General features: G+C 45.9%; 1 protein-coding gene and 1 long non-coding RNA gene across 2 annotated transcripts in view; one reads left to right on the top strand and one right to left on the bottom strand.

Annotated features, from left to right (window-relative positions):
* evplb (envoplakin b) overlaps positions 1–15,882 on the top strand; it is a 43,204-nt gene that overhangs the window by 17,375 nt on the left and 9,947 nt on the right. Inside the window, exons 8-17 of the mRNA XM_061973876.2 lie at positions 2,396–2,503; positions 2,574–2,669; positions 2,743–2,853; positions 9,933–10,079; positions 10,157–10,311; positions 10,379–10,476; positions 10,547–10,719; positions 14,450–14,628; positions 14,705–14,843; positions 14,942–15,135. Of these exons, the coding sequence (XP_061829860.2) occupies positions 2,396–2,503; positions 2,574–2,669; positions 2,743–2,853; positions 9,933–10,079; positions 10,157–10,311; positions 10,379–10,476; positions 10,547–10,719; positions 14,450–14,628; positions 14,705–14,843; positions 14,942–15,135 (1,400 nt within the window). The remainder of the gene's footprint in view (positions 1–2,395; positions 2,504–2,573; positions 2,670–2,742; positions 2,854–9,932; positions 10,080–10,156; positions 10,312–10,378; positions 10,477–10,546; positions 10,720–14,449; positions 14,629–14,704; positions 14,844–14,941; positions 15,136–15,882) is intronic.
* Positions 1–15,882, bottom strand: part of LOC140679719 (uncharacterized) — a 36,017-nt gene that overhangs the window by 6,857 nt on the left and 13,278 nt on the right. The window lies entirely within an intron of this gene.

Consider the following 15,882-nt stretch of genomic DNA (forward strand, 5'->3'; position numbering starts at 1 on the left):
ATGTCTACAGCACGGGTCAAGGACCCCAGACTGATGGGCCACCTTACTCATATAGCTTGTATAAAACTGGTCTTAAAGGTACCTTGTTACAGCGCAATATTAAGATATTCAAATAATCGCTAATCGCTAGCTGACAACTACAGTCATAATTGCTTGTGCCACTTATGTCTAACTAAGAGCTAGCGCGCTAATCTCTAGCTGACAACTGGCATGCTAGTCACTAGCTGACAACTAGCGTGCAAATTACTGGCTGGCAAATGGTGCGCCAGTTGCCAGCTAACAAGTAGTGTGCTAATCTCTAGCTGACAACTGATGTGCTAATCTTTAGCTGACAACTAAAGTGCCGACTGTTAGCTGGCAACTGGTGCGCTAATTACTAACTAACAGCTAGTACGTTAATCTATAGCTGACAACTTGCGCTGCTGATCGCGAGCTGGCAAATTAGGCGCAAATCACTAACAGGCAACGAGAGCACTAATTGCTAGCTGACAACTGGGATGCTAATTGCTAGCCGACAACTGGAATGCTAACTGCTATCTAAAAACTAGCGCACTAATCGTGAGCTGGCAACTGGTGCGTTAATTGTTAGCTGACAACTAACGCACTGAGCTCTAGCTGACAACTGGCATGCTAGTCACTAGCTGACAACTAGCGTGCAAATTACTTACAACTTAAGTGCCGACTGGTGCGCTAATTTCTAGCTGACAGCTAGCAACAACTTGTGCTGCTGATCGCTAGCTGGCAAATTTGGCGCAAATCGCTAACAGGCAACGAGAGCACTAATTGCTAGCTGACGACTGGGATGCTCATTGTGAGCTGACAACTGGAATGCTAATTGCTGTCTAAAAAACTAGCACACTAATCGTGAGCTGGCAACTGGTGCGTTAATTGTTAGCTGACAACTAATGCACTGAGCTCTAGCTGACAACTGGCATGCTAGTCACTAGCTGACAACTAGCGTGCAAATTACTTACAACTTAAGTGCCGACTGGTGCGCTAATTTCTAGCTAACAGCTAGCAACAACTTGTGCTGCTGATCGCTAGCTGGCAACTGGTGCGTTAATTGTTAGCTGACAACTAACGCACTGAGCTCTAGCTGACAACTGGCATGCTAGTCACTAGCTGACAACTAGCGTGCAAATTACTTACAACTTAAGTGCCGACTGGTGCGCTAATTTCTAGCTAACAGCTAGCAACAACTTGTGCTGCTGATCGCTATCTGGCAACTGGTGCGTTAATTGTTAGCTGACAACTAACGCACTGAGCTCTAGCTGACAACTGGCATGCTAGTCACTAGCTGACAACTAGCGTGCAAATTACTTACAACTTAAGTGCCGACTGGTGCGCTAATTTCTAGCTAACAGCTAGCAACAACTTGTGCTGCTGATCGCTAGCTGGCAACTGGTGCGTTAATTGTTAGCTGACAACTAACGCACTGAGCTCTAGCTGACAACTGGCATGCTAGTCACTAGCTGACAACTAGCGTGCAAATTACTTACAACTTAAGTGCCGACTGGTGCGCTAATTTCTAGCTAACAGCTAGCAACAACTTGTGCTGCTGATCGCTAGCTGGCAAATTTGGCGCAAATCGCTAATAGGCAACGAGAGCACTAATTGCTAGCTGACAACTGGGATACTCATTGTGAGCTGACAACTGGAATGCTAATTGCTGTCTAAAAAACTAGCACACTAATCGTGAGCTGGCAACTGGTGCGTTAAGTGTTAGCCGACAACTAACTCACTAATCGCTAGCTAGCAACTGGTGCGTTAATTGCTAGCTGACAACTCCTGAGCTAATTCCTAGCTCACTAGTTGCTAGCTAATTCCTAGGGTGCTAATCACGAGCTGACAACTAAAGTGCCAATCGCTAGCTGGCAAATGGTGCGTTAATTGCTAGCTGACAACTAGCGAGCTAATTCCTGGCTAAACAACTAGTGTGCTAATCATGAGTTGACAACTAAAGTGCCAATTGCTAGCTGGCAGCTTGTGCTGCTAATCACTAGCTGGCAAATAGCGCGCAGATTGCGCGTAAATCGCTAACATGCAACGACAGCGCTATTCGCTAGTTAATCGCAAGCAGGCAACTCAAGAGTTAATTTCTAGTTTCTAGTTTGTTCGTGTGTATTTGAATTTGTGGGAAAAAATGTTTGGATTATAAATAAAAACAAAATAAATTCCCTGCAGTACAGCCCAAGTTTTAGCTATCATTTTCATTCTTGAACTTACTGAGGGAGGAAGAATTTGCCTCTTTTGTTTGTCAGCTTGCCTTCAAGCACGATTGGGACCCAGTTGCACCAGTCGGGGAGCAAACACGTATAACCGGTGTAGAGGTTAGCTGCTGGCTAACTACATAAGTTGCATATTTAGACTACCTCTCTCTGCTGTGTGACTGCAGAAATTCAAAACCAACGGTCTGCTATCACATGAGCGTGAGGTGAACCAGCTCTTGGAGGAAGGAGATCGCCTGGCGGTCTCTAATCACCCTGGCAGCGCCACAGTCCAGGTAACATCTGCCAGGCTTCGCCACGTTCTTGAGACTCCCCTACAGACCAATCACAGTACTGCCATGTCAGGCCCACAGAGACGCCGTGCAAAGTAGATGGCAGTCCTTCCTCAACTTGTGTCTAGCACAGGAAATACACCTGGACAATGTTGAAGACTACAAGAAGGTAGAACACCGACACCGACACAGGACCGGTTGCTGATGAGCTCCTTGTTAATGAACCAGGGTTTATCATATAGTTCCAGCTGGACGCCGAGACCTTGTCGGAGTCGGTGGACAGACTCACCAACAACCTGGACCCGAAGTTTTTGACTGGGAAGAGCAACTCAGAGGTTCTCTTGGACATTCAGGTACTATTCTATTACAATGAACTGCAGAAATCCAGATATCTTTCATTCATTTACAAGACTGTACTCCAACATATTTGTTAGCATACTTGCCTCCTCCGGCAGTAAGTCGGACACGTTTCCAGTGAGGGTTGGACTCCGCCAAGGCTGCCCTTTGTCACCCATTCTGTTCATAACCTTTATGGACAGAATTTCTAGGCGCAGTCAGGGCGTTGAGGGGATCTGGTTTGGTGGCTGCAGGATTAGGTCACTGCTATTTGCAGATGATGTGGTCCTGATGGCTTCCTTAGGCCAGGATCTTCAGCTCTCACTGGATCGGTTCGCAGCCGAGTGTGAAGCGACTGGGATGGGAATCAGCACCTCCAAGTCTGAGTCCATGGTTCTCTCCCGGAAAAGGGTGGAGTGCCATCTCCGGGTTGGGGAGGAGTTCAAGTACCTCGGAGTCTTGTTCACGAGTGAGGGAAGAGTGGATCGTGAAATCGACAGGCGGATCGGTGTGGCGTCTTCAGTAATGCGGACGCTGTATCGATCCGTTGTGGTGAAGAAGGAGCTGAGCCGGAAGGCAAAGCTCTCGATTTACTGGTCGATCTACGTTCCCATCCTCACCTATGGTCATGAGCTTTGGGTCATGACCGAAAGGACAAGATCACGGGTACAAGCGGCCGAAATGAGTTTCCTCCGCCGAGTGGCGGGGCTCTCCCTTAGAGATAAGGTGAGAAGCTCCGTCATCCGGGGGGAGCTCAAAGTAAAGCCGCTGCTCCTCCACATCGAGAGGAGCCAGATGAGGTGGTTCGGCATCTGGTCAGGATGCCACCCGAACGCCTCCCTAGGAAGGTGTTTCGGGCATGTCCGACCGGTAGGAGGCCACGGGGAAGACCCAGGACACGCTGGGAAGACTATCTCTCCCGGCTGGCCTGGGAACGCCTCGGGATCCCCCGGGAGGAGCTGGACCAAGTGGCTGGGGAGAGGGAAGTCTGGGCTTCCCTGCTTAAGCTGCTGCCCCCGCGACCCGACCTCGGATAAGCGGAAGAAGATGGATGGATGGATGGACTTGCCTCCTAGCTATTGTTGGAACGATCAGATCTTCATGAAAAACTATGTGATCGCTATTGCCGATTGATGCCTTTCAATGTCGATCACAGGACCCCCTCTGACTGACATGATTTGTTTTTAGTCCCCCCGCTGACAAGCGGCTAGCGCTAATTATGCGTCTCCACACACACTCAGTAAACAATAATCAACTTCATTACGACAAGACAGGTAAACTACATTTCTTACTATCTTTAAGGAGGACTTTGAGGGCAAAAACATGCTACACACCGAGAGCAAGCCAGGAGCATGCATGCTAATAGCTAAGATAGCTGCTAAGCGAGCTTGAAAACAACACTAAGAAATAAGTGCTTAGTAAAGTTCAAGAAGCGTACAGCAAAAAAGTAAGCATTTATTAACAAGAAATGAACAAAATAAGAGTCTAGAGAGAGGATAATACAACCGGCAGGGGGCTGATTGACCCATACATTGGTGGTGCCGATACCAAGGGTAGTATCATTGTATGATCGATACTAGAGTGATTAGATTTATATCTTTATTTTCTAAAAATGTTTGTTGTTTTTATTAATGTTACTTCCTTGGAGACAGGAGGACTTTGAGGGCAAAAACTAAAAACCAGAGTAATACAGGTAAAAGCCAGTAAATTAGAATATTTTGAAAAACTTGATTTATTTCAGTAATTGCATTCAAAAGGTGTAACTTGTACATTATATTTATTCATTGCACACAGACTGATGCATTCAAATGTTTATTTCATTTAATTTTGATGATTTGAAGTGGCAACAAATGAAAATCCAAAATTCCGTGTGTCACAAAATTAGAATATTACTTAAGGCTAATACAAAAAAGGGATTTTTAGAAATGTTGGCCAACTGAAAAGTATGAAAATGAAAAATATGAGCATGTACAATACTCAATACTTGGTTGGAGCTCCTTTTGCCTCAATTACTGCGTTAATGCGGCGTGGCATGGAGTCGATGAGTTTCTGGCACTGCTCAGGTGTTATGAGAGCCCAGGTTGCTCTGATAGTGGCCTTCAACTCTTCTGCGTTTTTGGGTCTGGCATTCTGCATCTTCCTTTTCACAATACCCCACAGATTTTCTATGGGGCTAAGGTCAGGGGAGTTGGCGGGCCAATTTAGAACAGAAATACCATGGTCAGTAAACCAGGCACGGGTAGATTTTGCGCTGTGTGCAGGCGCCAAGTCCTGTTGGAACTTGAAATCTCCATCTCCATAGAGCAGGTCAGCAGCAGGAAGCATGAAGTGCTCTAAAACTTGCTGGTAGACGGCTGCGTTGACCCTGGATCTCAGGAAACAGAGTGGACCGACACCAGCAGATGACATGGCACCCCAAACCATCACCCAACCATGCAAATTTTGCATTTCCTTTGGAAATCGAGGTCCCAGAGTCTGGAGGAAGACAGGAGAGGCACAGGATCCACGTTGCCTGAAGTCTAGTGTAAAGTTTCCACCATGTTTTGGGGTGCCATGTCATCTGCTGGTGTCGGTCTACTCTGTTTCCTGAGATCCAGGGTCAACGCAGCCGTCTACCAGCAAGTTTTAGAGCACTTCATGCTTCCTGCTGCTGACCTGCTCTATGGAGATGGAGATTTCAAGTTCCAACAGGACTTGGCGCCTGCACACAGCGCAAAATCTACCCGTGCCTGGTTTACGGACCATGGTATTTCTGTTCTAAATTGGCCCGCCAACTCCCCTGACCTTAGCCCCATAGAAAATCTGTGGGGTATTGTGAAAAGGAAGATGCAGAATGCCAGACCCAAAAACGCAGAAGAATTGAAGGCCACTATCAGAGCAACCTGGGCTCTCATAACACCTGAGCAGTGCCAGAAACTCATCGACTCCATGCCACGCCGCATTAACGCAGTAATTGAGGCAAAAGGAGCTCCAACCAAGTATTGAGTATTGTACATGCTCATATTTTTCATTTTCATACTTTTCAGTTGGCCAACATTTCTAAAAATCCCTTTTTTGTATTAGCCTTAAGTAATATTCTAATTTTGTGACACACGGAATTTTGGATTTTCATTTGTTGCCACTTCAAATCATCAAAATTAAATGAAATAAACATTTGAATGCATCAGTCTGTGTGCAATGAATAAATATAATGTACAAGTTACACCTTTTGAATGCAATTACTGAAATAAATCAAGTTTTTCAAAATATTCTAATTTACTGGCTTTTACCTGTAGATAGTAGTTTTTGTGTACTATCGACTTTGTTTTGATCAAACAATTGTATGTAATAAGAGAATAAAAGGAAGTAGTTTAAACCTTTTGCTGATACTGTAAAATCGCCTATAGCATTCACTATGAATAATGTAAACACATTTAGAGTAAATACATGTGATCGGTATTGGTATCGGCCAATCTCCCTCATGATCAGTATCGGAATCAGCAGCATAAAACCCTGATCTATTATGACATTGACAATGCCTACAATAATGAGGTTAATAATAACTCTTAATAACCGTAATTATAACATTAAGTGTAATAGTATTACAAAAATGTTAGTAGCAGTTATAATACTATTACTTATAATGGAAATACCTCTTTAACTAATTATGATTAAATGCAACTTTTAGTCCAAATGTTATGAATTAGAATAGGAATAAATTGCTGGAACTACTTTCAGTAGCAGTTAATAATGATGAATAATAATAATGATTAAAATGATAACAAAACAACTAACAATTAAGGCTAATTTGGTCAAAATACCAAGAATCTCATCAAAATATGATAAGCCTGGTTTCAATGACTGGTCCAAACCAAAATGGATTTTTTTTGTGCGTCCCGTCATAATAGACATACCACATTTCAATCTGTAAACTTTTGTTTTTACATCTATAGGTGGCGCTACAGAGTGATTGGGTAGTGAGTTTTGAGGTCCGCATTCAGGACCACCATAGTAGCACATTTTTCTTTATTGCCCTGAGGTGCTTGAAAACTTTGGTGCGTTTAAGGCCCCCAAAGATGCAGAGAATAGGAATAATATGAATAACATTAATAACTACAACATTTTGATTAAGATGGTGACGAGTGTCTGAATCCGTGAGTTTTAGGTGTAACTGTGCACAATGAGCTATAGACCTAGCCCAAAACATGCTCACATTAAAATGTAACACTTAGCATGCGTGCTAACGATGGCATGCTAACAGTTAGCATGTCTCATATATCAAGTAACACAGCCGTGTAAGGTGTATGGCTGCGGGAGTAAAGAAAAAAGTGAAAAAAACAGCAAAAAAAAGTTAGCATGCTAATATTAGCTTGTTAGCGTGCTAACGTTTGCAGTCTAACAGTTAAAAAGTACCAAGTTATTTGACTCTGGGGTAAACGGAAGCAAATTTAGCTAAAGAAATATCATGCTTATATTAGCAAGCTAACGTTAGCATGCTGTCGGTTATCGTGTCGAAAGTAGACAAGTGTGTGAACAAATTGAGACGTTAAGCACCGAGCTACGTGAAAGTATGGCTGAGCTACAAGAGGAGGTAACCTTGTCTTTTTGGTGTTTGTCTCAGAGCAATCGTCCTTTAAAAAGGGTATGTACTAGAGATGCACGGATAGGCAATTATTTCATCCGCAACCGCATCAGAAAGTCGTCAACCATCCGCCATCCACCCGATCTAACATTTGATCAGAACCGCACCCGCCCGTTGTTATATATCTAATATAGATGATGCAAGGCATTAGTGAGGTTATAAAGCTTTTGCCTGTTAAAGAAAGGAGACTGATCCAATGCAGCACAGACATTCGCGTGCCACGCTGTCACGACCCAGACGCACACCAGTGCGCAATCATATGGGAGCCGCGCTGAGCGCACCTCCAAGTGCATCTCGCTGCCGGCGACGGCCGGGTATGGGCCCGACGCTCCAGCGCCATCCATTTTCAGGGCTAGTTGATTCGGCAGGTGGGTTGTTACACACTTCTTAGCGGGTTCCAACTTCCATGGCCACTGTCCTGCTGTCTATATCAACCAGGGTGAGCCCCACCCCTTTCGTGAGCGGACTGCGCGCGGAGTGACCCCTGTTACGTGCCCCTGGCAACAGGGGTGGCGGGCAGGTAAGCTGCGCGGGCGGAGCGCGCGGAGTGACCCCTGTTACGAGCCCCCGGCCACGGGGGTGGCGGGCAGGTAAGCTGCTTACCTGCTGCGCGTGACGCCGGCCGCGGCGAAGGCGGACGAGGCGGGGTGTCGGTGCGGTGGGCGCGGTGGTGACCCTGGACGTGCGTCGGGCCCTTCTCGCGGATCGCCTCAGCTACGGCTCCCGGTGGGGCCCTCTCGGGGGAAGGGGCCTCGGTCCCGGACCCCGGCGAGGCGTCCCTTCTCCGCTCCTTAAGTGTCCATCTCTTTTCTTTTTTTTCTTCTGTTGTGGCATATGCTGCAGGTGCCTGCTCGTTTTTCGTATGTGGGTAACAACATTTAACTATGTATATATATTTACCAATTGGTTTAACTGCCACCTGCCTGAATCTATTTAAAATCTAATTTTTTTTTATTTCAACCGCCCGACCCGACCCGACCCGCGGATAAAATCTAATTTTTTTTAATTTCATCCGCCCGATCCGCGGATAATCCGCGGACTCCGCGGTTGTGCCCGCAAACCGCGCATCTCTAGTATGTACCCATTAAATTGACCCTTTTTTAAAATGTATTTTTAAATTCGTGAATAGCGTCACCATGGTAACACAAAATGTTGCCAACTTAAAGTACCACCGTAGGCGCGAGTGAGACCTTTCCGATGGTATAACATATGTGGGGGTTCGTTGGCCGATCCGTCTCATATTAAATGGTAAACGGGGTATACTTGTATAGCGCTTTTCTACCTTCAAGGTACTCAAAGCGCTTTGACACTATTTCCACATTCACCCATTCACACACACATTCACACACTGATGGCGGGAGCTGCCATGCAAGGCCCTAACCACCACCCATCAGGAGCAAGGGTGAAGTGTTTTGCTCAAGGGCACAACGGACGTGATGAGGTTGGTAGAAGGTGGGGATTGAACCAGTAACCCTCAGGTTGCTGGCACGGCCACTCTCCCAACCGCGCCACGCCGTCCTCGTATTAATCGTATTAACCACCTACTCAGTGGCCTAGTGCAGTGGTTCTCAAATGGGGGTACGCGTACCCCTGGGGGTACTTGAAGTTATGCCAAGGGGTACGTGAGATTTTTTTTAAATATTCTAAAAATAGCAACAATTCAAAAATCCTTTATAAATATAAATAAAAACCTATCTTTTTTTCCAAATAGCTCAAGAAAGACCACTACAAATGAGCAATATTTTGCACTGTTATACAATTTAATAAATCAGAAACTGATGACATAGTGCTGTATTTTACTTCTTTATCTCTTTTTTTCAACCAAAAATGCTTTGCTCTGATTAGGGGGTACCTGAATTTTAAAAAATTTCACTGAAAAAAGGTTGAGAACCACTGGCCTAGTGGTTAGAGTGTCCGCCCTGAGATGGGTAGGTTGTGAGTTCAAACCCCGGCCGAGTCATACCAAAGACTATAAAAATGGGAGCCATTACCTCCCTGCTTGGCACTCAGCATCAAGGGTTGGAATTGGGGGTTAAATCACCAAAAATGATTCCTGGGCGCGGCCACCGGTGCTGATCACCGCTCCCCTCACCTCCCAGGGGGTGACCAAGGGGATGGGTCAAATGCAGAGGACACATTTCACCACAACTTGTGTGTGTGTGTGTGACAATCATTGGTACTTTAACTTAAACGTGAGGAACTGTAATGATAAAAGTTGAAGTATGAGGAATGCAGCAGGCCCATAATAAAAAACATAAGCAGATTGCTTGAGTTGTAAATATTGGCGTTGTAGCCAGCTTGGGTAAAAGTAAATCTCTAAATTCAGGTTCTTCCAAGCTTGTTTATTTAATCCCAGATCAGTTTTTTTGGGCCAGCTGCCAGATGGTGTGTGTCACCGGGCTATTATGAGAGTATGTCTGCAAGATTTGAGTGGCGCGTTCCTCTACTGACGGCACGATAAATTTCTCCCCTCAGGGAGACGAACCGGCGCTCAAGAGGAACGAGCAGCGCCTGGCGGCCCTCCGAGAAATCAGCCGCAACGTAGTGCCTCTGAAGCTCCGCCGGAGCCAGCTGACCAAGCCCGCCAAGGCCGTGGCTCTGTGCGACTGGGAGGACCAAAACGTGAGAGACTTTAGACTTTCACAAACGCCCGGAGACTCGTTCAAGTGTCATTTATGGGCCTTGTGATACGACTTCAGGGAGCAGTGAGGCGCGGCGATGAGCTGACGTTAAAGTCCATCCGCGATAATGAGATGTGGGAGCTGCAAGATAGCGGCAGGAGGACCAAGACTCTTCCCGGGGCGTGTTTTATGGTTCCGCCGCCTGATGACGAGGCCATGCAGAAAGTCGACAGGTAGGTTTTTCCCCCCCCAACACTGAGCCTTCATAGGTGATGATGTGTATTAACATTGCACGTGCAGTTTTGAGAGGAAGTTGTCCGACTTGAAGAAACAAAGATCGGCTATGACCTCCTCACTGAAGGCCCCCACCGTGGAGGTGGATCGCCCTCGGAAGGCAGGTTAGGAGGAGTTATGTTTTCAAAACATCCTCTTCCCCGACTGCTGGACTGACCGTTTGCTGCTCCCTAGTTCCAGTGCGGAGCGCCTCAGGAGACCCAAAAGCTGCACAACTGGCCACACAACTAGATGAGCTCAACGGCAATCTGGATCTTTGCAAAATGGACATCCAGAGACGACTGAGGACTCCTCTGGACAATCGCAACCCGGTACTCGACCTGGAAACCAGGCTGCAGGATCACAAGGTGACTGTTTGTGTCTGAAAAAAGATCTGCCTCGACAGGGACAACAATCATCGATACTGGGGATGTTCCCATCAGGGTTTTATGCTGCTGATTCCCATCATGCATGAGTGAGGTTGGCCTTTGCCAATACCGATCACACGTATTACCTGGACCATTTTCCATTTTATTCATGGTGAATGTCATTGACTGTTGACCGGTACTAGTATAGTATTGCAGTACTAATGAATCAAAAACGGTACTATACTCTGTTTGAAAAGTACCACTTCCCGGGCATGACGGTGCGTCGTCAGGTTGTGACGTTGCTGGTTTTACGAGCAGAGGAGCATGTTGGGCAGCGCACACACACAGAGTACTTACAAGCAGACACAGTGTGTAGACAGTAGAGATGCGCGGATAGGCAATTATTTCATCCGCAACCGCATCAGAAAGTCGTCAACCATCCGCCATCCACCCGATGTAACATTTGATCAGAACCGCACCCGCCCGCACCCGCCCGTTGTTATATATCTAATATAGACGATGCAAGGCATAAGTGAGGTTATAAAGCTTTTGCCTGTTAAAGAAAGGAGACTGATCCAATGCAGCACAGACATTCGCGGGCCACGCTGTCACGACCCAGACGCACACCAGTGCGCAATCATATGGGAGCCGCGCTGAGCGCACCTCCAAGCGCATCTCGCTGCCGGCGACGGCCGGGTATGTGCCCGACGCTCCAGCGCCATCCATTTTCAGGGCTAGTTGATTCGGCAGGTGGGTTGTTACACACTCCTTAGCGGGTTCCGACTTCCATGGCCACCGTCCTAGCTGCTGTCTATATCAACCAGGGTGAGCCCCACCCCTTTCGTGAGCGCACTGCGCGCGGAGTGACCCCTGTTACGCGCCCCCGGCAACAGGGGTGGCGGGCAGGTAAGCTGCGCGCGCGGAGCGCGCGGAGTGACCCCTGTTACGAGCCCCCGGCCACGGGGGTGGCGGGCAGGTAAGCTGCTTACCTGCTGCGCGTGACGCCGGCCGCGGCGAAGGCGGACGAGGCGGGGTGTCGGTGCGGTGGGCGCGGTGGTGACCCTGGACGTGCGTCGGGCCCTTCTCGCGGATCGCCTCAGCTACGGCTCCCGGTGGGGTAACAACATTTAACTATGTATATATATTTCCCAATTGGTTTAACTGCCACCCGCCTGAATCTATTTAAAATCTAATTTTTTTTTATTTCAACCGCCCGACCCGACCCGACCCGACCCGACCCGCGGATAAAATCTAATTTTTAAAAATTTCATCCGCCCGATCCGCGGATAATCCGCGGACTCCGCGGTTGTGCCCGCAAACCGCGCATCTCTAGTAGACAGAAAAGGGAGAATGGACACATTTTGGTGTAAAAAGTCAAGATAAAGGTAAAGTTATAACACTGAAACACCCTCAGGAAGAGCTGCTTTAAGGCATGGCTAGCTAGCTAGCGGCTAACATCCATCCACAGCGTTTTAGCTACTTCTAAACCACTAATCGTCGTCTCCATGGCGACAAATAAAGTACGTTTCTTACAAGTAACATTATCACCGCAGGACGAGGAATAGCTAAACATGCTTCACTACACACCGTAGGAGGATACAATAGCTCACCGCCGTCACAATGTAAACAAATGCCATGGGTGGATCTACACCTGACATCCACTGTAATGATACCAAGTACAAGAGCGTATCTAGTCGATACTACTATGATTACATCCATACTTTTTAATCATCACAAAATCTTTTTTCCTTTTTTTAAAATTCATATTATGTTTATAAAGTCAGTTTGTCCCTCATAATGTGTACAAAATAATAGGTGTATAAATGACACAATATGTTACTGCATTGACTAATTAGGAGTCTTTGTTTGTTTACTTACTACTAAAAGACAAGTTGTCTAGTATGTTGACTATTTTATTTAAGGACTAAATTACATTAATAAACATATGTTTCATGTACACTAATAATGTCATTTTTTGTGGTCACCTTTATTTCGAAAAGTATCGAAATACATTTTGGTACCGGTACCAAAATATTGGTAACGAGGCAACCCTATTTGAAACAAAAAATGTTTATCCATCTTTGTGGCAGCTGCGTCATTTAGGCGATGGGAATTCCTGCGTAAATAGGAAGACTTGAACGTAACACCTGATCTACTTTTAATAACTCAAGTACAGGATGAAAGTGGATGAGTGGTTCTCAATTATTTTCTGTCACTTACCCTCGAGGAGACAAAAAAAGGTGCACACACACACACACCCCCTGGATTGAAATCCGAAAGACAACCTGACAATATCTATTCATTGAGCGCCTCATAACCGGTAGTTCATAACGTACTCTACCTCTTTCCTCGAGTCGTCTGGGATAGGCTCCAGCTCACTCTTCACCCTATAGGACAGGCCTGGGCAATTATTTTGACTCGGGGGGGCCTAATTTAGAGTTAAAAAATGTGTCTGGGGGCCGGTATATCTGATTTTTAGGAACACTAACACAAAACCTCACAATAATGTCTGATTGAGACAGCTAGCCTGTCTCCATCCTCGAACGATGTCGCTTCAGCGGGAGATAAAGGTGACGTTTCCATGGACTCACAAAGACTAAAACAAGTCATTTACTGGAGTCATGGCACAGGATGAAGTTCAAAAGGTTGACTTTACACTCACCCTAGTGTTTACCATCAAGTCTTTTTTTTTTTTGACAGCCCACCGCGGTAAACTTGTCCGAGTGCAAACTGAGGCAGTATTTGTCATTGGTAGAACTTTCGGGGAATCAAAATTTAAGACCAACAAAAACACAATAAATGGGGACGGAAATTTCCATCCCATACATCCCATCCATTTCCTACCGCTTATTCCCTTTGGGGTCGCGGGGGGCGCTGGAGCCTATCTCAGCTACAATCGGGCGGAAGGCGGGGTACACCCTGGACAAGTCGCCACCTCATCGCAGGGCCAACACAGATAGACAGACAACATTCACACTCACATCCACAGACTAGGGCCAATTTAGTGTTGCCAATCAACTTATCCCCAGGTGCATGTCTTTGGAGGTGGGAGGAAGCCGGAGTACCCGGAGGGAACCCACGCAGTCACGGGGAGGACATGCAAACTCCACACAGAAAGATCCCGAGCCCGGGATTGAACCCAAGACTACTCAGGACCTTCGGTCCTCCCCACAGAAAGATCCCGAGCCCGGGATTGAACCCAAGACTACTCAGGACCTTCGTATTGTGAGGCAGAAATTTGATCCAGCAAATATAAACAAAACAAAACACCGGCGGAATTCTGGAATTGCGCGTCCTTTCTGATTACAATGCGTGAAAAGACACAAAAAGTGCGTTAACGCCAACACTGTTTGCTGTTTTCCATTTTGCCCCCTAATGGTTATATCCACCATTAGTTTTCTGGAGGCATTGAATCTGTCGCAATTGGACTATTCAGATCGTCTCAGAAAACGTTTTGCCTCACATCCATTCATCTCTCATCAACTGTCACTTTACACCACAATAGAGCGAAACCATCCTAGTCTGGGCATGTCCCCTCATGTGATGATAAATACTTTGGATCCTGCACCAGACTACAGCTGTCCTATCTGAGTCAGTGAGCATGAACTGATGAAGCCTTCGAAATGTCTTCTATGAACTGTCCGTTTGCAATCGATTCAAGGCCTCGGGAATACCCTGACCTGGATGAATGGGAATATTCATTAGCATCCATCATGTGATTACACTCTAGAAATCAGCCCAGACGGCGAGGAGGCTCGAGTCAGAGAAGTCTGCCATTCAGAGAGACTTGGAGCCCGTTCTGGCCAAGAAACCACTCGGACCGCACGCTTCAATCTTGCCACTCAAACTGGCTGCTGCCAACACCAAAATGGACGACATCAACAGCCTGATTGATCTTTATGATAAAAAGTAAGATGACCTCAGAGAAAGAACAATGGAGGAGCTGCATAAATACAATGCTTGTTCTCTACTTCCCTTCCCACAGAGCTTCAGCCTCCATGTTCCTGGAGAGGCAGATGCAGAAGGTAGAAGGCACGGTCTCTGGGTTCGAGCAACAGCTCGTTAAAGATGGCGCCATTCCAGACCAAACAAATGCTCTGATGAACCGCGGCCGGCAGCTGCAGGTGTGCAAACTACAAATGTCCGACACTGGGTTACTTTCCAGTCCAAAACAAGCAGAACTTAAGCTGTCTCTGTCGGGTGCCTCCCTGCCATCAAACAGGACATTCGTCAGGCTGTTGCCTTAAAGAAGGACGACTTGAACACATTGGGGAGGGACTTGGACATGACCAAGCAAGTGTGTAGCTCCCTGCAGCAGAACTTCAACGAGTACTGTCCGGACATCCGCCGCCAGGAGAGTGAGGTGAAACATCTGAAGAACCGCTTCACCAATGTCAATAATCAACTCCAGGAAAGGTGAGACTTTCAAATACAGAGGAACATTTTAAGTGCACCATTGGTGTATATGCAAGTGTTAACATGTTCTGACATTTCAATTTTGCTTACAATTTGTAAGGAGGGCAGTTGATCAGTATGGATATATTTTTGTGACAATGAATGCCTTTTAATGTCGATCACAAAGGCCCAGCCCCTCTGCTGACACTGTATTAACTTTCAGTCCCTCTGCTGACAAGCGGCTAGCAGCTAATTATGTGTCTCCATACAGAGTGGAGCCGATCGTCTAAGCAAATAATAATTAACTCTGTTAATTAAAGTGCATTTTTTTAGTAGATCAAGATGTAGGCTAAACATGTTAACCACAAGGCAATAGCAAGCCAGGAGCAGTCATGCTAATAGCTAATCAAACCGAAAGCTAGTTTGACACAAAACCAGAGGTGGGTAGAGTAGCCAGAAATTGTACTCAAGTAAGAGTACTGTTACTTTAGAGATTTATTACTCAAGTAAAAGTAAGGAGTAGTCACCCAAATATTTACTTGAGTAAAAGTAAAAAGTATGTTGTGAAAAAACTACTCAAGTACTGAGTAACTGATGAGTAACATACACACACATATCATATTTATATATATATATATATATATATATATATATATGTATATATACAGTATATAATTTATATTTATTTATTTTGCCGTTTTTGTTTACATGTTAAAGGTGTTTTAATGAATATACATGCATGTTTAACACATATAGATTCCTTTCTTT

The sequence above is a fragment of the Nerophis lumbriciformis genome, linkage group LG22, assembly GCF_033978685.3.
Source record: "Nerophis lumbriciformis linkage group LG22, RoL_Nlum_v2.1, whole genome shotgun sequence".
NCBI classification, from domain to species: Eukaryota; Metazoa; Chordata; class Actinopteri; order Syngnathiformes; family Syngnathidae; genus Nerophis; species Nerophis lumbriciformis.